The 26,049-nt window shown below is 43.2% G+C and overlaps 1 protein-coding gene across 5 annotated transcripts; it reads left to right on the top strand.

Annotated features, from left to right (window-relative positions):
- The first annotated feature begins 1,098 nt into the window (after nucleotides 1-1,098).
- On the top strand, nucleotides 1,099-25,421 carry LOC132958703 (solute carrier family 12 member 6-like). 5 transcript variants are annotated; one of them, XM_061031700.1, is made up of 27 exons: nucleotides 1,099-1,411; nucleotides 6,533-6,627; nucleotides 7,014-7,142; nucleotides 8,217-8,363; nucleotides 8,447-8,501; nucleotides 11,463-11,593; nucleotides 12,742-12,983; nucleotides 13,083-13,210; nucleotides 13,304-13,489; nucleotides 14,598-14,762; nucleotides 15,049-15,147; nucleotides 15,424-15,481; nucleotides 15,600-15,774; nucleotides 16,015-16,133; nucleotides 16,248-16,346; nucleotides 16,434-16,553; nucleotides 16,755-16,859; nucleotides 18,244-18,412; nucleotides 18,500-18,695; nucleotides 19,930-20,099; nucleotides 20,191-20,322; nucleotides 21,239-21,346; nucleotides 21,591-21,647; nucleotides 23,170-23,402; nucleotides 23,479-23,612; nucleotides 24,247-24,664; nucleotides 25,002-25,421. In XM_061031700.1, exons 1-26 carry the CDS (start codon nucleotides 1,207-1,209, stop codon nucleotides 24,336-24,338), a joined length of 3,549 nt encoding a protein of 1,182 aa, XP_060887683.1. In that variant the 5' UTR covers nucleotides 1,099-1,206; the 3' UTR covers nucleotides 24,339-24,664; nucleotides 25,002-25,421. The 5 variants fall into 5 exon arrangements, with proteins under 5 accessions (XP_060887683.1, XP_060887681.1, XP_060887684.1 ...); XM_061031698.1 differs by having other exon boundaries at nucleotides 24,247-24,666; nucleotides 24,987-25,421; XM_061031701.1 differs by lacking the exon at nucleotides 21,591-21,647 and having other exon boundaries at nucleotides 24,247-24,666; nucleotides 24,987-25,421.
- Nucleotides 25,422-26,049: the final 628 nt, after the last annotated feature.

Here is a 26,049-nt window from a genome sequence, read left to right as displayed (position 1 = left end):
CCATATTATAGCGATATATTTCAATGAAAATAGAGCAGACGCTCTGCTTCATGTGCTGCAGACAGTGCTGACAGTGATGTACACTCCTGGAATAAAACTCCTGATATTTCCAGGAGGAGCTGTATGTGTGACCTAAAAACAGCCGAATATTTCACCCGGAGTTTCTCCTGACAGACCCCTCTAGTATTCTTTCTGCAGCAAGTCAGAGTGAGCTGATGTGAGAACACAGCAGGATATTATCCGGAGAATTCAGCTCGAGCCAATGGGAGGGGGGAGTGAGGTTTAAATATCCTGTTACTGCTGCACGGTGGATAGAGTGTTTGCATGCGGCCACTATGATCTCATTATGTTGTTTTCCACTCTTCAGTCAGTATTGTGTATTTTACCTGTGTTATAAAAAAGCTTGTCATATCGGTGTGTATCAGACGGCGTACATGCAGAAACTGATTTCTATTTGTGATTTGCTCGATAGTATCAGCCTACTGGTATCTGTCAGGCTCTGCTGCATATTTATATTAACATGAATCTGAAGATTAGTGCCACATTCTTGCCCACATATATATTTTAAAATGTGTTCCCATAACCGTTACCAACATTAACTTCTTTATCTTCTTCTCTCTTTGTCGATCGTCCCCCTCCCTGTCTTTTCTCTTCACTCCATGCCATCCCCCACCCTGCTTGTGGCCATCGATGGGTGCTATCAGCAGAAAGACATTTTTATCTCCTGAGAGCATGCCAGACCAATTTTAGACGTTTTACTTGAGAGAGGACAGCGAGCTATGTGACTGTTATTCTCAGCCGTAAGAATCGAGACAGAGTGGGAAGAACAGATCAAAGTGTTACGGTGCAGTTTAAAGGGAAGAAAGGGAACGATTCAGCTTTAAAGGGACATCCTCAAATCTGTTAGTTTGTGTGTCTGATACTAAGACTACATATCTGCACATTTTGCTTTATTTCAGAATCAGAAAGAGGCGAGAAAGAGAAGAAGTTGTAGATTTTCTTTCACATGCTCGGTGACAGACGACATCTCTGCTCAAATGGAGAATTCCAGGAGTAAAAGAACCAACCATGGAGGCCATCATTACCTAAACATCACCTGAGAGATAGCCTAGCACAGCTACAGATCAGCGCAGTGCCACACCTAGTCCCCCCCTGCGTCCCGCAAAACACCCCCTTCATTTCTACTTTGTCCCAAAGTGAGCTGCCATGGCTTCAGTGCGCTTCACCGTGACGCCCACCAAGGCGGAGGACCTCCCGGGGCTGTCCGACACGTCGCCCGACATCAGCTCGCGCTCGGGCGCCCGCGTGCGCTTCGGTTCCAGGGAGAGCGTCAATCGGAGTGACCCGCTCAGCGAGGCGTCAGGAGGAGGAGGAGGGGCCGACACGCCTGAACACAGCAGCATAGAGCAAGGTGAACATCACACACACACACACACACACACACACACACACACACACACACACACACACACACACACACACACACACACACACACAGCCATTCACATATAAGTAATGTGCTGTCGCTGCACTTTCAAAGTACACATGGCAAGATTTAACACGTTTTCAAATGTGCTCCATGAAGCGGACAAAAGGACCGAGTGAGAACCAGATCACACACATCTAGTATGCATAACAAACCCGTCGCTGTGCCTAAGCCCATTACTGACAGTTTAATCCACATGTTTGAGACGTGTCAGCATGCCAGTCCTCCCTCGTAACACATTGGACAACACATTTCAGGATTCCAACCAGTGAGAGTCCTGTTTACATTTTGACGGCTCTGAAGCCATTTGATTTCAATAAAACTCCAAAAAAAAGCAGCAAAAATACTTTTCAGTCGATCATATTTTATGTCTGTATTAAAGCCTGACCGATTTATCGTCCGGCCGATAGTACCAGCCGATATTAGAACATCTCATGACTATCGGTATCAGGAAATCTGATCTCCGATATAACTAGGTTTACTCATTTGAAGTTTGGAATATAGTTTTTATTTATAATTTAGTTGATTGTTAACTGTTTCAGTGCACTGTTGTTATTCTGGCCAATTGAGGCTTTTGTTCAACTGTAACAAAAATTTTTTTGTCTTCATATAATGTCGTATAAGTTTATGGTTGATATTTAATGTTGTACCTGTACATAAGAGAGCACAGTTCACTGAAGTTAAATTCCTTGTGTGTGTAATCATACCTGGCCAATAAATCTGATTCTGATAAAAAAAGGTTTTTAAGTGTTTGATAACTGAATTTGAGGGATCTACCCAATAAATGTGTGTGTCTATGTCGATCGATCTCTAAAGGTCGAAAGAAAGATATCGGCTTTTTATCTACCTAGTATCGGTTGAGGTATCGGCCCCAAAAATCCGATATCGGTCCGTCCCATATAAACATATATAACTGAAAGGTTTTCCAAGTAGCAGTGAAATGCTTAATGTAAACTAATGTAAAAATTTGGCTCAAGTTCACAGAAGGATAACGAGAGTTAAACGATAGATCGCAATCTATATATGTAAGCAAAAAAGAAAAGAGGTAGATGCTTCATATAATTGCAGAACTTCCCGTGAAAAAAATCACGTTTTAGGTTTTCTTGAGCATCAAAGAGATGACCGCCTCTGCGACCACTGAGCCACAGCTCCCTAAAGGGTACAAAGTCTGATTCTCTTTAACATAGTTTAGTATTAAAAATGTCTAAGGGGCTGCGTTAATCATAAGCATGCAGTTTATTTTTAACTTTCTTGCAAATTGGTGTCCAATTGAACATCCTGACATTTGAGTCACACACACACACACACACACACACACACTCACACTCACACACACACACACGGAGCCATTCATTAGTTACAGTTTAAAGACCTCACACATCCTCTGTTCCAGTACAGGCTGCACACTGTCACAGTAAACCAGCGCTGCCTTCTCATTGGCTAACCGATCAGCCAAGTGTTTAATCGTCTTTACGGTTTCATTTTTGTCAAGTCTCCTCTCATGTCTTGTCTTTAATAATGTGTTAACAGTGTGACTTCATGCACTGATTTATAAAGTGTTTATCTATTTCAATCTTATCTTAATGTGTCCTCTGGATCATTTATTGTGGTCATAGTGGAGGTTTCACTTCCCTCCACGGCTGTCATGAGCTCACCAACAGAGCACATACACTTCTTTACTTCACAGCAGCTGACATCAGCAACCTTTTCACGTGGACTCTGGAGTCCAAGTCTGACATGAAATCTTCTTTCAAAGACTGTGGGAAATGTGAACTCGTTACCCTTGGAGCACTGCGACTCTACAGATGTTTAGTGTGCAGTAACTCACTCTCTAAAAGTGTTTCAGAAGATCTGATTTATAGAGTATTCAAAGAGGAGGGGCGGGGCTATAACGGCTGAGAGATGTAACTGTATTAACTGCTTTGATCCACTTAAGCGGCCGCATAGTAGTAAGAACACCCCGCGTTGCTTAATAAGCCTCCACAAATAGAAATGGAGCCGTTTAATCCCATTGAGCTTCGATCGAGCGATGTCGCTCAGAGAAACAAAGAGAGGGAGGCGCGGCGGCACGGCAGTCGACCCGGGGAGGTGAACAATGCTGCTGAAACGAACGAGTCAAGAATGTGAAAGGTGACGGAAGAGGAAGAGTGGAGGGGGGTCATTTCAGAAAGGTCAAATGCTCTGTGATCCGCCGATTAAAGATAGCAATCGAACACACACACACACACACACACACACACACACACACACACACACACACACACACACACACACACACACACACACACACACACACACACACACACACACACACACACACACACACACACACACCTGGCTGCAGGAGGTTTCAGCATCACATTCAGCGGCTGCTTCCTTCCTGTGGAGCTAAGCGTAAACGCTGCAGAGCAGGAACTCTGAGGCATCACTATTTCTGTTAGCCGATATCCACCATCGACTTTAAAGAGTGTATAAAACATGGACGTACGCTCAGTGTCGTCACCCATTGGTTTCTGGAGAGGCGTTTTGAAGCCCGAAGAAGAACGCTGCCTCGACCTTACTTAGAATCTTAAAAACAGGCGCAGAGCTCCGACCTGTCAGTCAAATCGACCACACCCCTAATTATACAAAATGTATGAATTACTCTCAGCCTTAGGGCGGTTCCCATAAGGGATCCTGGCCCAGATCCAAGTCCGGTTACCTCTTGTAGCCTACATAAGTGTGCTTAGTTTACAAGACAGACGGACTCAAAAAAAAAAATACAAAAATGTAAAACGGGTACGCTCAGTCGAGCAGCAACCACAAATCAGAGAACAACACAGAGAACATGACTTCACTGACTTTGTGGCTTATTCAGTGTGTGTGGGAGGAAGTCAGTCCAGTCTGACTGGTACACGAGTGCTGTTGAGTCGACATCTGTGAGAGTGATGTCATCGCCTCTCTCTCTCTCTCTCTCTGATGATGTGGCCTCTTGTTACCTTTAACTCCTCACCTGACCCAACAGGTTAGGCGTCCAACATTCTCAGGATCTCATGGTTGAACTAAAGTGTCTGCCCACACATTTTTATTTATCCAAAAACTTCTAAGTATGCAAAGAATGTTTGTTTTTTACCATGAATAGAGTTAAAGTGTTTTCAGTAAACATGCTGTCAACATATCAGACCGTGCCTGATGATCTCGTTTTTGGTCAATCTTTTCCTACTTGAGCCGCTGAATGAGAACAGGTGACTGAGTTTCACACTCGCCGTCTTTGTCCAAATAAAGAAGTGCAAACAGGATGGGAAGTTACCACCCACCTACCAAATGCTGTTTTTTTTTTGTTTGTTTTAGTTACTGTACTAAGTTAATGTCCTGGTTGTTTTTATGGTTTCCAGCTGAGAGAGAGAGAAAGTTGATGATGCATTTTGGGATTTACCAGCAGCTCGTGTCATGCAGGTTTATTTTTAAGGTTTATTTAGAGAGAGGGCCGTGGATAGAGTCAGAGGGGAGACACAGGTCGGATTCCAACCATATCCTCCGTTCATGGGGGCACGCTCAATACTCGCTACCGGCGCCTCGTCATCCAGCTTTTTGTCTTCATTTTTTTGGTCTCCATTTTTGTTTTTTGTCTTTTCTTAGTCCTAAAAACTTCTCATGACTCCATATTTTTATTATCATAGGACCCGAGACTCTGGAGCCAGAACCCCCCACACACACACACACACACACAGACACACACACACACACACACACACACACACACACACACACACACGTTAGTTTAAAATTAAGTTTAAAATGTAAGATATTTTTAGCCTTTTATTAAATAGGACAGTTGAAGAGAAACATGTTGAGAGGAAATCTTGGGAGGATAGAGTGGAGGATGACATGCAGCAATGGGCCGAGGTCGGATTCGAACCCACGGCCACTGCGCTCCATATATGGGGCGTGCGTCATAACCACTAGGCGATCGACGCCTCTACATCAACACGTAATTGCGTAATAAATATTTTCCCTTTTTTAAAGTGTAAAAACTCCATTAAGGGATGATAGCAATGCAGAAAAGGATTCGATGGATTATAATTATTGGTCTTTTGTTAAGTTATGTATAAATGTCTGTAAAGTGTGACACTGCACGCGAGCGTTAGCGGCCGTTAGCGTGCGTGTGGCGAAGCAGGGAGGGAAGTGATGCTGCTGACTCAGGTGCTGACTGAGGCAGAACTCGACCGGCCACACGGCGGCCATTGCTTTAAATAGTGTGTGTGTGTGTGTGTGTGTCACTGTCTGCCCCTGAGAGAGAAGTGAGAATCGAGTGCAACTGGATCCCGGTTAGATACGATGACGTCATGAAAAAAGTGCTGAGTCACAGTTATTCAAGGCGGCTTCAGGATGTTCAGCTGAATTCTAAAGACACAGACTGAAGAAGATGTGATTTCATTGTTTGTTGAGAGACTGATCCTACGATAGACTGTCAAACAGTTACATCTTTTAAAAGCAATTAATCGCAAAATTTCAAAAGTTAATCGTGATTAATCGCATGTTTGAAATTTCATTATTTCACATTAAAGATAAAAATGGTAAGGCTTTTATTTTGAATTTTTGTTCTGTTTAAGCTGAGAGTTATTTACTTGCTGTTTGAATTCAACCCCGCTTTTATTTTGAAATAAATGAAGGACCTTCTGGTAGGTCAAAGGTTAAGACATTAACTTAACCACGGAAAAAGTAAATGAAAACAGCTTCTTTCTTTTCCGTCACCGTGACAACAGGGAGACACTGAGGAGGCTTATCTACGGTGCGCCTAAAGGGACAAAATAGCAAGCAAATAATCATTAAAGTAATTGAATCATAACTGACAGCCCTAGTAATAACACAATGTTACAGAATGTGATGAATACTTTAAGAACATCTTTGGACACTTCCTGCCAACACTTACTCCCTTTAATATCTTTCCAAATGTTCTTCCAAAGCTCAACAAGGACACACAAAGTGAAACCTGAAAGATGCAGATTGTTTCCTGCTTTCCTTCTTATTCATGAACTTTTTTTTTTTTTTTTTTTATGTGTTCAGGTGATGGGAATTCCAAAATCTCCAGCGTGTACATCAACAACACTCACGGCGTGGACGACGATGACTTCTACGACAGAAACCTGGCCTTATTCGAGGTACAATATGAATCTCTGCCTTCTCTGAAACGTTCACCTCCTCCTCCTGTTCTGTGACACAGCAAAGTAGTTTAAAAACAGAAGCTCCACACGACGGCTGTTGATTTGGCAAAACTCGTCTCCAGCCTAAAATAAACGAGCGTTTGGCTGGTGGGCTGCAGATAATTTTAGGTTCCATAGATTTTGAAGTTTCCTGGAAGCAGTTCTGTCTCCTCTCTCCCACCCCTCTAACGAGCCATTTTCCTCAACTTTTTAAACACCATTTGTTTTCTCCTCCATCTTTCTCTTTCTGTGCTCCACTGATTCTCCCTTCTTTATTCTCGTCTCCTCCTCTCTTATTTCTGTTCCCTGTCCTTACCCCCCCCCCTCCTCTTTTCATGCCACAGGAGGAGATGGACACTCGGCCGAAGGTGTCCTCTCTGCTCAACCGCCTGGCCAACTACACCAACCTGACTCAGGGGGCGAAGGAACACGAGGAGGCCGAGAGCATCGGGGAGAAGAAGAAAGCAGGAAAGGTACGCCGCACCCTGCTGTGTGTCCAAATCAACCGTTTTATGTCCCACGTTCAAAGTGAGACACTGTTCAACAAAAAAAGCTACTCAGCGAATAATAATGAACGTGTACAAAAAGCAAACAAGAAGAGAGAAATTCTATCTTCCACCATTGTTCTGTTGTCTCACTGACTGGAGGTGTAACATCAGGAGGATGTGACCCTCAGGTCAGGATTAGAGAGTCTGCTGTCTGGGTTCAGGGAGGGGTCATGGCATGTTTGCAGGATTGGACACATTCACCACAGACGGCTCAGGAAGTTGAACCAAAACATTTGTCATCCTGTCTCGTGGCCGCACTGTGTGTTCAGGTTGAGCCTTAACATAAGTCTGTGGTGAACCAGACTGCTGCAGTGCAGTCATACCGAGAGAGAGAGAGAGAGTCATAGAGAGAGAGAGAGAGGGGGGAGAGAGAAGGGGGGAGAGGGGGGGAGAGAGAGTCAGAGAGAGAGGGGGGGGGAGAGAGAGAGTCAGAGAGAGAAGGGGGAGAGAGAGAGTCAGAGAGAGAAGGGGGGGAGAGAGAGAGAGAGAGAGAGGGGGAGAGAGAGAGAGGGGGAGAGAGAGGGGGGAGAGAAGCTCAGCTGAATGAAAACATTTTGAAACTAAACTGCACATGTATTTATCCAAGTAACACATGCAACAACAGTACGGCAGCTTTCACTAGCAGTTGACGTAACATCTGATGTTTCCACGGCAACGACTAACATGTCTGTCATGGCGGCTCTGTCATGACAACTTATCCCATTACAACTCTAAAATGAAGAATTTCTCTGGGTTTCATAACTTTTAGAAATATTTGAGGAAACGTAAGTAGTCAAATAAAAAACATTGTTAGATATTTCAATGTCAAATTTCTTTTTAATTTCAAAATCTCAAAGTACTTCGTTAGGCGTTGTCGAGGTTTGGCAGTCAGGGGTCAGGTTGGGAATCACAGCTTTATTTTCTAAATGTTTATTCCTTTGTTTCTTTTTTGTTTGTGTGTAGTTTGTCGCTCACAAAAAGTGAACCTTGCTTCTCTTCCTCCTCGTGTCTTCCCTCCAGTCGCCTCAGATGGGGACGTTTATGGGCGTTTACCTGCCGTGCCTCCAGAACATCTTCGGCGTCATCCTCTTCCTGAGGTTGACCTGGGTGGTGGGGATGGCGGGGGTGCTGCAGGGCCTCGTCATCGTCTTCATGTGCTGCTGCTGTGTGAGTACCTAAAGAGTACAGCTGTGTTAGCAGACAGGAAGAGAGAGACATGAAACACTAAATGTGTTTCTCTCTCTCTGCAGACGATGCTGACCGCCATATCCATGAGTGCAATCGCCACTAACGGAGTTGTACCAGGTATTTCTTCACCGTCCACTCCTTCACATTCATCCTTTCTGAACACACGGGCTGTTTCTGTGTCTGTACCTTTAAATATGTAAATGACCACGCCCCCTCTCTGGAAGGGGATGTGTCTCGGGTTTTCTCGCTCCATGTCCTATTGTTTACGGTGAGAAGGCAGACCAAACACCTAGCTGTGGGAGTGTCACCCACCTGGGGGAGGGGCTACTGCCCTTTGTGATGTCATGAAGGGAAAATATCCAAACGGCCTGTTTGAGCACACATTTTCTGAAAAGTGGAACAGGGAAAACACAGAGGATGGACTTTTCTCATCATTGGGGGGTTTGTAGACGGACTAGAGACACATATTAGAGTTAGAGGAACATGAAGTGGATTTTGAATAATATGTGAAGTTTAAAATCAATTTAAGGTATTTTTTTGTGAGTCATATTTTGGATTTCCTTGTGCTCTGAAGACCTCTCTGTAATACAACGTGGTAACATCATCCTCATCTTTCTTGACAGACTCAGGAGGCTTCAAAATACTGAACTTAGAATCGAGCTCTTTTTGTGACAAAGTCTGAATGTATCATGATCTCCCTGTGATGATGTCATTGTGACTGTTTAACAAATAACGTCTTCCATTTAGCTTCTGGGAAGTCATTTGTACACGTAAAAGAAGCTGTAAATGCAGGAAGACATTTCAACGATAAAGCCTGGAGTTTGTTTCCATGACAACTCAATGTATTTCGACGGCCATTTTTATCTTTACACCACCCATGTTGACTTTTTCAGCTTTTTTTTTTCCCCCGCTCCTCCTCCAGGTGGCAGCACTGATCAAATCCATTGTCCTTTTTTATTATTTCTTCTTTTTTCTAATGAGTGTTATTTGTGTTTGTCCCGTCTCTCCCTCTGTCTGCCTCTCCCTGTCTGTCTGCACACACATTAAAGAAACCCCCCCCCCCGCCCGCTCCAGGATAACTGACTTTGCCCCCCCCTCACTGGAACGCCTGTCGACAAATACCTGAAATGTCAAAGTAGTGTGATATTTCCACGAGCATGTGACATTTAGAAAAAAAACAACCAAACCCCGTAACACACAGAGAGAGTTAATCTAACACGACATTTCATCCCATGCTGTCTTTTTCTCACCTGAGCAGCTCCATGCTTTCTCACCATCTAGTCTCAGATGGTAGATATAATACTGTATGAATGTAGCTGACTGGGTCAATGTAAGAGTATCATTCAAAGTGTTTGGCTTCCTGATACACTTAAGAATCATCCTGTAGGTGGATTAAAAACAAACTGTTTTTCTGCTTAATGTAGTCAGTAAACACACACACACACTTAACTCTACAGCATCTCATTCATATGGCTGAATTATTTACGTTGTTTTTGTTGCCTCGGTCTCATTTACAACCACGTGGATGTCTTTGTTGTGAAAGGGAAGCCAAACAGTGAATTTGAGCTGACGATCAGTAGTGGATTATTAGTTTCTCTTACTGTTGATTCCTCCATGTTCTCTGTTTTATTACTGGTTCAAATTGTATCAGCAAATTTAGCCTGTTGTTTCATTTCTTAACTCGTCTTGTGTACTCGTCTAGATGTAATTCTGGCTGATTTTCTTTTTCGATCAAAGGACTGATAAGCCAAATGTTGGTCGCTAATACTCCAAAGATTACATCATTGAAAACCAAGTTCTTGATTTCTAAATGACTGTCTAAAAGTCTCATTTTAATTGTAAAACGTGCAGGGTGTAAATACTAATGGATGAAGCCAGAGTGATGTCACACATTGGTTTCTGAAGGGCTGTTTTTGAAGTCTGTCCATGGCGGTTGCCATATTGGGAAAAGCTGACAATCAAACTTTGTTCAGCTGGAGCCGAGTTAAAGCCTCCTGACAAACTGCTACAACGTGACCACTTGCAGTCGAGTCCGTCACTCCACTAATTAAGCGGTCACTTGAGGGACTGCATTTATTTTGTACGTCCGCATTGATTTCATTTTACACACCGGTGGTTTCCACTTGATAAAAACAGGGCCTAAAACTGGCGTACTCTCCAATGCAAAGTTTAAAAAAGGTCTAAAAAAAAAAAAAAAAGCAACTTCTTCTTCATTTTACTCTTTTGTCACTTTACAAAAATGGTTTTGAATTGTGAGGTATCCTCTCAACAGAATGAGCTGCAGCAGAGCTCGACTCAGTTAACTTAGAATAAGGTGATGGGGAAAAGTAACCACAAGTTAAAAATATGTTTTGGTTAACACGGGACACAACCCCTCGTCTCTCCTCGAGCTGATCTATTTGTTCTTTGTTCTACGTCACCTGACCCCCTCCTTTGCTTTCATAAGTACTGAGACGACGACACGTCTGCTGCTTACATAAATGTAAAAATAAGTCGTATGAAGCAGCTTGCACCGACTACCTACACAGCCAAACGTTCATGAAGACGGTCTGTCAATACAGTCCTTGTTTCACTACTTGTGCTTCGTTCACATTTTCTCGGTCTAATCCCCGTCTCCTAAGAAAACTGAGTTTACTTCAGATGTATCCAGGTTCACCGACGCTTTGTTTTCGAGGTTACAAACGGTGGTTTGCAGATACTATTTGACCAAAGATCTGCTCTGTCTTCTTTCTCCGATGTTTCATGGAGAACTTTATGCTTATTTCTTCAAGCATAGGACCACTCCTCTCATCAGCTGTCCTCTTTTTCTCTCTCTCTCTCTCTCTCTCTTTACCTCCTGTAACACCATAATGTCACTAACATCCACCCCTCCCTCTCTCTCCCTCTCTCTCTCTCTCTCTCTCTGTTTTTATGTCCCATCTCCTCTTCTCCATCATCTTTCTTTCTCTCTTTCATTTTACTTATTCCTCCTCTTCAACCCCCCCTCTGCCTCTTCCATTTCCATATTCTCCAACTACCCTGCTCTCTCTCTCTCTCTCTCTCTCTCGCTCTCTCTCGTCCTCTCTGCTCCACCTCCAGCGGGCGGCGCCTACTTCATGATCAGTCGCTCTCTCGGTCCGGAGTTTGGTGGGGCAGTGGGCCTGTGTTTCTACTTGGGCACCACCTTCGCTGGAGCCATGTACATCCTGGGAGCCATCGAGATCCTCCTGGTAAGTCTTGATATCATCACTGTATGTTCCTCATTCTTCATGGTGTGTTTATTAATTTAATGTGGACTCAAGATGCTGAATGTTTACGCAAAAACTCACTTAAGATGTGATTAACCTCCAGTGTTGAACTATGAAGCCTATGCAGAAATGTAAAAAAAACTGCAGTACCTTGAGTGTCCACTTGAGGCTGGCTCCAAAAGCAAAGGAATCCCCATTAGGGCCCATGTTAACATGCCCATTTTTACAGCAGAATTAAACATGTTTACAGCATGTTTAAAGGCTTTATATGTGATTTTTTTTTTGATCCAGCAGATGTCGCCCTTGATCGCCAGCATGAAACCAAAACAACTTGCGGTGCATTGTTGTGTTAGCATGCTAATGCTAGCGATCTTTATTATGCTCGTATCTTCATACTGCATGTAAATTTACCTGAAATGAGCGTGATCTAGAAACACAGTTAAGCAGTGAGTACAGTATGTTATTCTTCTTTTCTCTAGTCCCTCAATTAAACAACTTTTATACGCGAGGGGAGGAGTCAGCCGGCCGTCCTGGCGTTGTAAACAAAGTGAAGATAGGACTCTGAAAGCATCACAGACAGTGGGACTCGGGTGTTACACCCATTGTAGACAGTCATGACTCACAGAGTTATTTTCAGAGGATATACTTGATTTCTACATTTAAGTGTGAAAAGTCGCATATAAAGCCAAAAATTGGTATCAAAAGTTAATTTCTCTACTGATTGAACCTGATAAAGTGGTAAAACATTTATTAGAACTCGTTTGTTTTGATTATATTGGGACCAGGAGTTATGCCTAAATTTGTCCATATTTGAAAAGGAAGGTGATGACTCATTACTAGACCTCTTTGCTGATTGGCTGGACACTGTGCTAGCTGTAACTCATCATGCTGTATTGTGAGGACTTCAAACTTGCAATTTAGACCACAAACTTCTTAATAAAATGTTTACTGAGGTAATGAATCCACAGATGAGTAGGAGTTTGTAGTTGCCCCCTGCTGGCCGTTAGAAAGAATGCAGGTTAAAAAAAAACAGTCTGCATTCATTTAACCTGTAAAAACAAAGACTACATCCAATTCTCATACATAGTCTTTGGCAATAAAAGAGTCTAAAGTCTGCCTCCGCCTTTCAGATGTACATTGCACCTAAGGCGGCCATATTTGAGTCCAAACATCCCGAGGGCGAGGGGGCGGCCATGTTGAACAACATGCGCGTCTACGGCTCCATCTGCCTCCTCCTCATGTCCCTGCTGGTCTTCGTCGGCGTCAAGTACGTCAACAAGCTGGCCTCCATCTTCCTGGCCTGCGTCATCGTCTCCATCGTGTCCATCTACATCGGAGCGCTGGTCTCCGCCTTCAAACCTCCCGATTTCCAGTAAGTCCCCGGAGCGCAATTATATATTCTGGAAAAAAATCCAACGCTCACTCTCTCTCCGGGGTTTTTTAAGAGTGACATGAGTGCTTGTTTCTGCAGCGTGTGCGTGCTGGGAAACAGAACAATCAACGGCCACGAAATCTTAGATAGCCAATGTGCGAAGAAGTTCCTGACGCAGCTCGGCGAGCAGGCGGAAGGAGAGGCAGAAAACTACACAATGATTAACGGTAGGGAGTCGATTACAAGTTCAATATTCCACATATTTGAAGTATAGGAGTTTATTTTTACCTTTTTGTGATCTGCTGTTTCCCTCCCTTTAGATAACGGTACGATGGGCCCGACCTTTGACCCCAGCCTGGCCCCCCCGCCTGCAGAGAAGACCACGTATCTCTGGAAGCAGTTCTGCGAGGGCTCGGAGCTCAACGCCTCCTGCGACAAATACTTCACATCCAACAACTTCACAAAGATCTTAGGAATCCCCGGGCTGGCCAGCGGGGTTATTTCAGGTAAACATGTTTGAGCATGATCTGTGTCACAGCTGAGGATATCTATAGCTATGTATATATAGCTATAGATTTATTTTATTTATTTTATTTATTTTATTTATTTTATTTATTTTATTTATTTTATTTATTTTATTTATTTTTTTATTTTTTTATTTATATATATATATATATATATTTTTTTTTTCATTTAAAAAAAATCTATTTTTAGTATCTGTCTATTTTTTTTGTACATTCTTAATTTTTATTTTTTTATTTAAATTGTACTGTGTTCACTTTTTGTTTGCAATCTTTGCTCTTTGCTGCTGTAACAATGTAAATTTCCCCGTTGTGGGATAAATAAAGGATTATCTTATCTTATCTTATCTTATCTTATTTTGGAGAACAAACCATATGACGGATTTTTGTAGGCCAATCCCGGAAGTAGCATCGCCATGGCATCTAACGAGAATTCTCCTATGGGATTTTAGATCATTGCAGAAAATAAGCTCTGTGGCAAACGCACGTTTCTGTAGCATTTTGTTCAGCAGGATAATCTTCACAGATGAACGCCGTTTTTATGACGTTTGAAGCGTTATTGCGGCCGACAGAAGTAAAAAGCTAACGTTATGCTAAAGCTAACTACACAACGGTCGGATGATTGTGACGTCACTAGCGTTCAGCTTCAAACGATCTCCGATAAACTAATCCACGTAGCTTAATAAATAGTTTACTAACATAATATTCACCTTTTAGATTAAACCTACAGGAGACATCTCCGACTAGTGAGAGAGTTCCCGCCCTCTGTGTCCGGCGTGATGACGTTTAATGTCCCCGACGACCGCTGTAGTCACATTTAGCCGCTTGTTAGCAACCGCCTTTTTAAAGACGAGTAAAAACTTCAAACTTCACAAGTGGGGGTATTACCTAACGTAGTTTATGTGGTCTAACAAAACACCAACATCTCTTCAGCTTGTGTTAACCACAGACCTTATTTCAGGCGTCTAACCACAAACACATTCAAAATCCCCGTTGACTTTTAGACGTTAGACCCCATGGCGCCATAACTTACTTCTGGGTTTTAGGACTCATTCCTGTGGCGCTCTATAAACCATCAATGTCTTCCTCACAGAGAACCTGTGGAGCTCCTACCTCAGCAAAGGCGACGTGGTGGAGAAGGTCTCCCTCGACTCGTCTAACGGCGCTCACCCGGCCTCCACCCATCAGCCTTATGTGTTCGCTGACATCACTACCTCCTTCACCCTGCTGGTGGGCATCTTCTTCCCCTCCGTCACAGGTAAACACTGTTTGTTTCTTTTCTTTGAAAGAACGTAAAAGATGAATTATTATAAGAGTAAATCAGATGTTTTGATGTATCCTTATAATATATCCTGATATTAATGTTACAATGGGCCACAAATCTCATTCTCATTGGCTCAAATCTTATCACATTATGTCGTTACACATTGTCTATCACGTCTAAGACTAACACATCGTAATGTATCCTGTCATAGTCACCCTGTGGTTCCCACCCCTCATAACAGGAGTCCTGTAAATGTAATATCTTTCTTTTTTTCCTCTAGGAATCATGGCCGGTTCAAACCGCTCAGGCGATCTGAAAGACGCCCAGCGCTCCATCCCAATAGGAACCATCCTCGCCATCCTCACCACCACCCTCGTCTGTATCCTTTTCAAACGTGTATTTGAATTGTTCAGACACTTCTGAGTCAAAAACACAAAGAAAGCTTTTCTAAAAAAAAAAAAAACTCCCTGACAAAAAAACAGAGAAAATGTCTGTATCAAAACAGACGAGTCGCTGTGCTGCTGTAGTCGTGATCTTTTTTTAAACATTGTTTGATGACTCTCACTTTGTGCTGAAACAGAATCTTATTTCATGCTCCTGTTGGCACTCTGATGGGATTTACTGCTGAGTGTTTTCCTGAGTGTTGTCCTCTCAGACCTGAGCAGTGTCGTCCTGTTCGGCGCGTGCATCGACGGGGTCGTCCTCAGAGACAAGTCAGTCCCCCTGCACTAATCCCTCCCTTCACACGCTTTCTGTTTCATGATGGAGAGAGGAGATGGCTGTCGTTTGGTGTACAGGTGTTAAATCTTGGTCTCTCTCTCTCTCTGTCAGGTTTGGAGACTCGGTCAAAGGGAACCTGGTGGTGGGGACTCTGGCCTGGCCCTCTCCCTGGGTCATCGTGATCGGCTCTTTCTTCTCGACGTGCGGCGCAGGTCTTCAGTCCCTGACGGGCGCTCCCCGACTCCTGCAGGCCATCGCCAAGGACAACATCATCCCCTTCCTCCGGGTTAGAGCCGCAGATTTTATTTTTTAATCATTAAAACTTTGAAAGTGTCTCCTGAGGCCAAAGCAAAATATCACAACTTCCTTTTCCCCTTTTGACCCTCCTAGATTTACTACCTTTAAATCTGAGGCATGGGTCATCTGTCGGGGTCCATATGAATGAAATATAATCGACTAAATGCACCTTTGTGTGTGTGTGTGTGTGTGTGTATTGAGTCATTGCTCAGTTGTGTGTTTGTTTCAGGTGTTCGGTCACGGGAAGGCGAACGGGGAGCCGACCTGGGCGCTGCTGCTGACGGCTCTGATCGCAGAGCTGGGGATCCTCATCGCCTCTCTGGACCTGGTGGCTCCGATTCTAACAATGTGAGACGCAGCAGCGTGTGTGTGTGTGTGTGTGTGTGCGTGTGTGCGTGCGTGTGTGTAGTGAGTCTTCCTTTTATTGGAGCGTTCTCCTTTAATAACGTTTCCTCTCTTCAGGTTCTTCCTCATGTGCTACCTGTTTGTGAACCTCGCCTGTGGCCTCCAGACTCTCCTGAGGACGCCCAACTGGAGGCCCCGCTTCTCCTATTATCACTGGTACCACACACACACACACACACACACACACACACACACACACACGATGAACACACTCTGACCCGTGCCTCTCATGTGTGTCTGCAGGACCTTGTCGTTTTTGGGGATGACTATCTGCCTGGCGCTCATGTTCATATCCTCCTGGTACTACGCCATCGTTGCCATGGTGATCGCAGGCATGATCTACAAGTACATTGAGTACCACGGGTATGTTACCATGGCGATGTCTTCCTCCAACCACCACGTGATAGTTCATGTACAGCATGGTCAAGAGTGATGTGTGTCAAAATGTTTTTCAAATCATCTCTGATTTTTTTCTTGTGTGTTTTGTTTTTGTGTGTTTTGGGAGTTGAAGATATTTTTACAGTGTAATTTTTATTATTTCATGTGTCCATGTGTGTTTGACAGCGCAGAGAAGGAGTGGGGGGATGGGATCCGGGGTCTCTCGCTCAGCGCGGCCCGTTACGCCCTCCTGAGGCTGGAGGAGGGACCGCCGCACACCAAAAACTGGAGGTACAGTGCTGAGTGCTGCTTGTCATCACACACTGACACACTTTTTTATTTTTGTTTGTTTAACCAGGAAATTAACCCTTTGAGGTCAAAGACTTTCGGCTAAGAAAGCAGCAGCACAGGTCATCACAAATATTACATGATCAAGAAAACAAACAATAAGATAGGAACAAACATACACTGTCCAACGCTCAGATAATCAGGTCGGCTCATTTCTGCATATGTTTATATGTTTTGGGTAATGCAGAGATGTAGCACAAGTTTGCCCTTATTTCATAAAAAAAATCTTAAACCACCATATACCTTGCGCTCCTACTGTTTTACTTCTTTTATTTTTTTTTTGGATACTTTCAGAGTAAAACAAGACAAAAGAAGGGAATAAAAAGGAGCATACATTAGTCAAAATACACAAATCAGGGTTTTTCAATTAAGATTACATTCAGTACAGTACATATTCCATTTCTTCCAGACTTTTATATATTGGTCAAACTTAATGAGAAGGTCGGTCTCTCCATGCAGTGTATTTTGTTGATTTATTGCTAACTGATCATCCTTTGATGGGGGGGTTTGCCTGCAGCCATTTCCGTGTGATTGCTTTCTTAGCTGCAACCAGAAGGACTTTGTAGATTATATTTATCGTCTGACATGAGATTGTCCGGGATTTTTGCCCAGGTATAGTATGATAAAAGAGCAGTCCACGTTTATTCTAAACATGACACCCATTACTTCTGTAACCTCCTTCCAAAATGGCTGCATGTTTTACTTCTTAATGACATCACAACCCTAGAACTCACAAAACACAATGTGCAGCTACACATAAATACACTCACATGATTACTGATCAGAGAAATTCAGAATTTGTTTTGTTTACTAATGTTATTGATGAATTCATAATGTTGATTCATGACCTCAAAACATGTGATATATAAATGTCTATACTGCCTAAACATGAAAAATCAATAAAAGATTGATCACAAAAAAAGTCCCCAGAAACTATTTAGTCCGAAAAAACACCTTTTAGACTCTTCACCTTCCTTTAAACCTTTTTTTTTTTTTTTGTGATAAGGTGAACAAAATGAAACAAGAATATAAAGACATGACAACTAAAGCGAGAACAAATAAACAAAGACAAAAAAAACAAACAAATAAATTAACAAAATAGATACAAAATAGCAAAACATGAGCAACAATACAGACAAACACATTTAAATGAGATGAAAGTCCAGCGATGATTTTTATGTTCAGGTAGTGTGTTAGAAAGCTTCTTTTAAACCTTCTGACGTTTTATTTAGACTCTGTTTATATTTACATCCTGCCACGCTGTGTCATCACAGCTGCTCTGTGTTACGATGACTGATCAGTAACACACACCAGTCTCCTCCCACAGGCCCCAGGTGCTGGTCTTACTCAAACTGGACGAGGACGCCCACGTCAAGTCTCCCCGCCTGCTGACGTTCGCCAGCCAGCTGAAGGCGGGGAAGGGCCTGACCATCGTCGGCACAGTCGTCTCGGGAAACTTCCTGCAGAGCTACGGGGAGGCGCTCGCTGCTGAACAGGTCAGAACCCCCCTCAAAAGCGTTTTGTAGCGTCGGGTTTAGCTCGATGACTCGCGTTATGGATTTACAGAAATCGTCTCGTTTCAGACTCTGAAGCACCTGATGGATAAGGAGCGGGTGAAGGGCTTCGTTCAGTGCATCGTGGCCCAGAAGCCGCGAGAAGGCATCAGTCACATGATCCAGTCGAGCGGGCTCGGGGGGATGAAGCCCAACACGGTGGTGATGGGCTGGCCGCACGCCTGGAGGCAGAGCGAGGACCCCCAGGCCTGGAAGACCTTCATCAGTGAGTTCCTAACCCTGATCTCTTACTGCCTTTTCGTACATGCACAAAAACTCTTTGAGAGCGGGGCATGACATGCAGCAAAGGTCAGAGGTCGGATTTGAACCAACAGTTGCCTAACAACCGAACCGCTAGGCTATCAGCGCTCCTATTTTTATTTAGTTTTTTATTCATAACGTGTGACTTTTTCTGTGATTATGTTAATGTCGTAACCTCGATCTACCAGGTCTTTACTTTATTTCAAAATAAAAGCAGTTTTGAATTCAAACAACAAGTAAACTACTCTTAGCTTAAGACTGTACAGTATTTCAAAATAAAAGCAGTTTTTAATTCAAACAGTAAGTAAACTACTCTTAGCTTAAGACTGTACAATATTTCAAAATAAAAGCAGTTTTTAATTCAAACAGTAAGTAAACTACTCTTAGCTTAAGACTGTACAGTATTTCAAAATAAAAGCAGTTTTTAATTCGAACAGTAAGTAAACTACTCTCAGCTTAAGACTGTACAATATTTCAAAATAAAAGCAGTTTTTAATTCGAACAGTAAGTAAACTACTCTTAGCTTAAGACTGTACAATATTTCAAAATAAAAGCAGTTTTTAATTCGAACAGTAAGTAAACTACTCTTAGCTTAAGACTGTACAGTATTTCAAAATAAAAGCAGTTTTTAATTCGAACAGTAAGTAAACTACTCTCAGCTTAAGACTGTACAATATTTCAAAATAAAAGCAGTTTTTAATTCAAACAGTAAGTAAACTACTCTTAGCTTAAGACTGTACAATATTTCAAAATAAAAGCAGTTTTTAATTCGAACAGTAAGTAAACTACTCTTAGCTTAAGACTGTACAATATTTCAAAATAAAAGCAGTTTTGAATTCAAACAACAAGTGAAGTACTCATAGCTTAAGACTGTACAATATTTCAAAATAAAAGCAGTTTTGAATTCAAACAACAAGTAAAGTACTCATAGCTTAAGACTGTACAATATTTCAAAATAAAAGCAGTTTTGAATTCAAACAACAAGTAAACTACTCTCAGCTTAAGACTGTACAATATTTCAAAATAAAAGCCTGTCTATGACATCACACTGCATCCCTTTTATGTAATTTCCTGTCTCCTGAGATTTCCCCCCCACTCCCTCCTCTGGCCCCACAGTTTTAAAAAAATCAACAGAAAAAGGAAGTGAATGTGTGACATTTCAGTTTGCAGGCTAACAGCGCCCCCTCTCTTCCTTCCAGACACAGTGCGGGTGACGACGGCGGCCCACCTGGCCCTCCTGGTGCCCAAAAACATCTCCCTGTTCCCGAGCAACAGCGAGCCGTGCACAGAGGGCTACATCGACGTGTGGTGGATCGTCCACGACGGAGGAATGCTCATGCTGCTGCCCTTCCTGCTGCGCCAACACAAAGTATGAAAAACGCTCCTTTCTATTTACAAAGTGTTTTTAAAGTCATGTGAAACAAACTCCTGCATCTCTTAACGGGTCTCTCTTTTTTCAGGTGTGGAGAAAGTGTGGCATGCGGATCTTCACGGTGGCTCAGATGGAGGATAACTCAATCCAGATGAAGAAGGACCTGGCAACCTTCCTCTACCACCTCCGGATCGAGGCGGATGTGGAAGTGGTGGAGATGGTACGCTCGGTCACACTGGTAGAGGGTCTTTGGACCAAGTCGTATTCTTGATGTGTCGGGATGTTCCTAGTGACTTAATCACCGGTCAAAGAAACAGAAGTTTAAATTCAGACGAGTTAAAAAGTTAGAAAACTGTCAACGTGGAGCTCAATGTATTTCAAATAGCATCATCACATTCTTCAATAGTTACACTGACTGCTGCTGAAATCTTTGGCTGTTTACAACGTGCATTACTCTGCAGGTAAACAACACCAAATTGGTTTTGCGGAGTGTGGTTAACATTAGCAGTGCTAGCACCCCCGGCCGATGTGCTAGTTTAAAATGACACAGGTTGTTTTTTTCTCACTTTTTTGCCTTTATAAGAGAGGACAGTTGAAGAGAAATAGGAAATGTTTGGGAGGGGAAAGCGGGGGGATAACATGCAGCAAAGGTCAGAGGTCGGATTTGAACCAACAGTTGTGCACAATCTAACCGCTAGGCTATCAGCGCTCCTATTTTTATTTTTATTTTTTATTCATAACAAGTTTCTTTTTCTTTGATTAAGTTAATGTCGTAACCTCGATCTACCAGAAGGTCTTTACTTTTTTTATTTATTTCAAAATAAAAGCTGTTTTGAATTCAAACAGCAAGTAAAGTCCTCTCAGCTTAAGACTGTACAATATTTCAAAATAAAATCTTAACAATTTTTTTTACGTGTGAAATAATGGAATTTCCAACAATCTTAAAAAAGTTATTAATGGCGATTAACTATTGACATTCAGCAATTAATCACAATTTCAAAATGTAATCATTTGACAGCCATAATAAAATATTTATGTTGTTAAAAAAATGATGAGAACCCAAACAACACATCATGTTTATAGTAAAGATACGCCTCAAGGTTTAACACTAAACCCTGTGTCTGTTCTCCTCGCAGCACAACAGTGACATCAGTGCATACACCTATGAAAGGACGCTGATGATGGAGCAGAGGTCTCAGATGCTCCGACAGATGCGCCTCTCTAAATCCGACCGGGAGAAAGAGGTAAGCTCGCTCAGATTCCGACACAGTGTTTAAATAAAGAGCTTAAAGGCAGGGGGATCACAGAAGTGTCTCCACCTGTAGTTTAAAACAACCCCAAACACTTTAAAGCGACTCCCCACGGTGCATTGCAACTCTTCTTTAAACGACTTTTCCGCAGCACCTGGGGGGCATTACAAACACGGATTTTTAATTTTGCTAAGTGCTGGTGTGATGTGTTTGTGATTGTCGTGCATCATTTTGTCAGGGATATCCTGGCATCAGCAGCAGTAGGCCAGAGGCAGGTGGAGCTACGAGGTCTCAGGTGAGGTCAGCTGTGAGTTTGATTGAAAAACTGTAGACCATGTGGTGGAGACAGATCGGAGGTAGAGGCACACACTCTCATGTTCTGTAGACACGTTTAGAAGAGCTGACCTGTGGTAGAAAAACCTCTCTGTGTGTGTTCATGTCGATGTTTGATGTCATTAACTCATGTAAACGTTCGGCTTTGGGCAAATTACGATGAAGGAATCAGAAGCTGGATACCGACCGATATCTTTCTCAAATCGATGTTCGATCTGTAGAAAAAGTTAGATGTAGATATTCACATTTATTGCAGTTATCAAATGATTTATAATGAAGACAAGATGGTCACTCAACTGGAGAGTAACTGTACATCACTGCTTGAAAATCTGGAGAGTGATGATGCATGTAGCGCCCTCTGCTGGTGAAAGAGAACTGCTAGTTTAAAACAATGAAAACTCAAATGAAATGCTTTTTGACTGGTGAATAAATTAAGAAATATCTGCGATAAAGTCAGCCGACACCGATATTCTCTGGATACGCTAATATCGATTTATCGGTCAGGCTTTAGATTTAAATAATTTTGACATTTTAAATCATCCAAACGTTTTCTGAAATGGGGTTTCAGACGTAAAGGGAAGAGAATCTTTCACAGGTTGGAGTCAGCTCCACTTAACCTGGACTCAAAATATGAAGGATTATGTGATCTAATCGATGGACTCTGGATGATGACATCACATCATTACAGGATTGTTTTGTGTTCTGCCTCTTTAAATAAACAGCGGTAGGATTTCCTTTTAGCTCTGATCTTCAAGTCTGTGTCATCTTCTTTCTTGTCTCCGGTGCTCTCAGCGGGTACGCTGGAGTTTTGATGATGTAAGTTTGTTTTTCACTTGTAGAGACTCCTCTAGGTAGAGCTCCCTGCAGACAAGAGGTTCTTAGATCCAAAAGGTTTTCCTCTCAATCCTTCAGAAGAAGACTCAAAGACGTGGCTGCGTGTTATCTTTCATTTCGTCATCTTAAAATGTTGCCTATAAAAACACGTTTGACTCGTCATCGCTGCTGGAGGATGATCGTCGACCTCTGCTGCCAGAAATGTTTACAAAAACGTAGTGTTTGAAACAAACGTCACGTTGTTTTTAGTTTTTTATCTGAAGGATTCAATTAAGTCCAATAAAAAAAGGTGAGATATATTCTGACCCGAGTCAAATGTCCTTAAAAAGAAAGCTTTCTTCCGCTTACGGAAACGGCCTTCACGTTGTTTTCACACCTGCAGAAAACTCCAGGAGGGGCTCCTCTCCGACTTCACCCGGTTTCCATTTGACTCGGGTCTTCTCATGAAATGTGGCGCTGAAGTTCCCCCCCCCCCCCCCTGTAGTTCTCCTCCAGATCCAAGTAGAGTAGAGCAGCTGGTGTTTTGTCTCTGAGAGAGAGAGAGAGGGGAGAGGGAGGGGGGGGCGAGCGAGCAGAGGTTTAGGAGAAAGAAGGTCGAGATGGAAGAGGAAATGTCTCAGTGTGTTTATCCCACAAACAAACACAAACAGGCCCAGCTGGTGAAAGACCGCAACTCCATGCTGCGGCTGACGAGTATCGGCTCGGACGACGACGACGACGTGGACGCCGCCGAGAGGGAGAAGCCGGTGAGCAGCGGCAGCAGCTCGGAGCACCACCGCAGAGTCCAGATGACCTGGACCAAAGAGAAGTCGTCGCAGTACAGAGCGATGCACTCTGGGTGCTCCACGCCCGAGGGCTTCAGAGACATGCTCAGCATGCGCCCGTGAGTCCCTCAACCGTCAGGAGCGGCCATTTTTAAGATGCTCAAACTCTTCTTTAAACACGTCTTCTTCTTCCAGGGATCACTCCAACGTCAGGCGGATGCACACGGCCGTCAAGCTCAACGAGGTCATCGTCAATAAATCCCATGATGCTCGGCTGGTGCTGCTCAACATGCCCGGACCCCCGAGGAACACAGATGGAGACGAGAACTGTATCCTTTAAAAAGATTTAACATCATGAGATCTTTAATGATGGAGATTTCTTCTCCTTCTCCTCCTTCTCCTCCTTCTTCTCCTTCTCCTCCTCCTCCTCCTCCTTCTTCTCCTTCTTCTCCTCCTCCTTCTCCTTCTTCTCCTCCTCCTCCTCCTCCTTCTCCTTCTTCTTCTCCTCCTTCTCTTCCTTCTCCTCCTCCTCCTCCTCCTCCTTCTCTTCCTCCTCCTCCTTCTCTTCCTTCTTCTCCTTCTCCTTCTTCTCCTCCTTCTCCTTCTCCTCCTTCTCTTCCTTCTCCTTCTCCTCCTCCTTCTCTTCCTTCTCCTCCTTCTCTTCCTTCTCCTCCTCCTTCTCCTCCTTCTCTTCCTTCTCTTCTCCTCCTTCTCCTTCTCTTCCTTCTCTTCCTTCTCCTTCTCCTCCTCCTTCTTCTTCTCCTTCTCCTTCTCTTCCTTCTCCTTCTCCTCCTCCTCCTCCTCCTCCTCTTCCTCCTCCTCCTTCTCCTTGGTGTCCCAAGTAGTTATAGTTATAGTTTTTCTGTTTTTGTCATTTCCTGCTTTTATTAACAGGACCTACGTTGCCATGGTGACGACACAGCTTCTCATCAGATCATCAACCCTCCTTAACTCTGCGATCAGACATGGAGTTCCTCGAGGTCCTGACTGAAGGTCTGGAGCGCGTCCTGTTGGTCAGAGGGGGAGGAAGTGAGGTCATCACCATCTACTCCTGATGGGGACGGGAGACGGAGGGAAGCCAGCGTTAAAAAGAGGCGACCGGGGTCGTGCAGAAGAGAGCGTCGTGTGAGCTCTGGCGGGCGGGCGTGGGACAAAAAAAGAAAAAAAAAGAGACTGTTAGCATCAGCCATCACGCCCAACACCCCATCCCCCCCCCCATCCCCCCAAGCCCCCCCTCAGCCCCCTTTTCCTTTCATCTCCACACTTCTCTGTCACGACGAGGGTTTCCATTCCACTCACGACAACACAGACATCGCCGACACGATTCCAGGAACGAGCAAAAAATTAAAGAGTGAACAGCTGTGTGTGTGTGTGTGTGTGTGTGTGTGTGTGTGTGTGTGTGTGTGTGTGTGTGTGTGTGTGTGTGTGTGTGTGTGTGTGTGTGTGTGTGTGTGTGTGTGTGTGTGTGTGTGTGTGTGTGTGTGTGTGTGTGTGTGTGTGTGTGTGTGTGTGTGTGTGTGTGTGTGTGTGTGTGTGTGTGTGTGTGTGTGTGTGTGTGTGTGTGTGTGTGTGTGTGTGTGAGATCGGGAGGACGGAGCAGTCTTGTGTTTTTGTGAATGAAAGAGCGAGAGGCTGTGAGGCGTCTCACTGACGAGACTCAGGGTTGCTTTTTGTACAGAATGTATTTTGAGAGCAGATACGAGTGTGTGTGGATTGAGTGTGTGTGTGTTGTCGTCTTTCTCTCCATGAAGACACAATCATTCACTCCAACGCTACAGAAACAAACTGGAAAAAGAAAACGGCGCCGCAAAGGAAGTGAAGCCGCTCGACTTGAAATCGTCTTTTTGAAAACAGACGAAAGGAAAACTCTCGTTTCTCGTTTTAAGTGCTCATCACTAAAAATGTTTCCTCTCTTACCTCCGATTGTTTGATCCACACACACGTTCAGGTATGTGTGTTTTTCTCTGAACTCGTCTCCTGTGTGGACACGCCCACTTCTGCCAAGAAAGTTAAAAAAAAGATTCATGAAAAGTCAGTCATGATCAAAAAAGGGCACATTTTTTTATTTCTAGCTTTTAATTTAAAATAATTTCATCATCATGACTATACATTTTAAATTAATCATTAAAAGAAGCAAAGGTTGTTTTTTTTTAAAAGGTATGACGTAATCATGACATCATAACTTTATTCTCAGATTCAAAGTCATGATTGAAGACTTTGATTACAGTGAATCCAGTCTTGATTCTTTTTCCTCTTACGTCAGGTGGATTCAGAAAAACAAATGAATTATTAAAGAGAATAACAAACATGAGACATAACGCCGTTACCTCACAGCGAGGAGGTTCCTGGTTCGAATCCCTGTCGGTCAGACCTCCAGAGACATTCCAGTTAAGTTAACTGGAGACTCTCAATGACCCGTAGGTGTGAATGTGAGCATGGCTGATCTGCTCTGTGATTGGCTGGTGGAACAGTTCAGGGTGTAACCCCGCCTCTCACCTAATGACAGCGGGGGATCGCCTCCGGCCGACCCCCGCGACCCTGAACTGGAAAAGCGGTAAAGATAATGGATGAACATACACGGGTTATAGTAGAACTAAATTCTGATTGGGATTTAATTTAATGGATAAAATGTACAATTATGGAGATATAATCAGAATTTGGGGGATTAAAAAGTCAAATTTTATCTTCAACTTTTTGGATCAAAATTCTAATTCTGTGGATGTTCTTTTTTTTTTTTTTAATTTTAGGTACATTCTAACATTTTGG

Source organism: Labrus mixtus, chromosome 23 (assembly GCF_963584025.1).
Source record: "Labrus mixtus chromosome 23, fLabMix1.1, whole genome shotgun sequence".
NCBI classification, from domain to species: Eukaryota; Metazoa; Chordata; class Actinopteri; order Labriformes; family Labridae; genus Labrus; species Labrus mixtus.
Note: the sequence above shows the minus strand (reverse complement) of the source record. Positions and strands in the feature narration are given on the sequence as shown.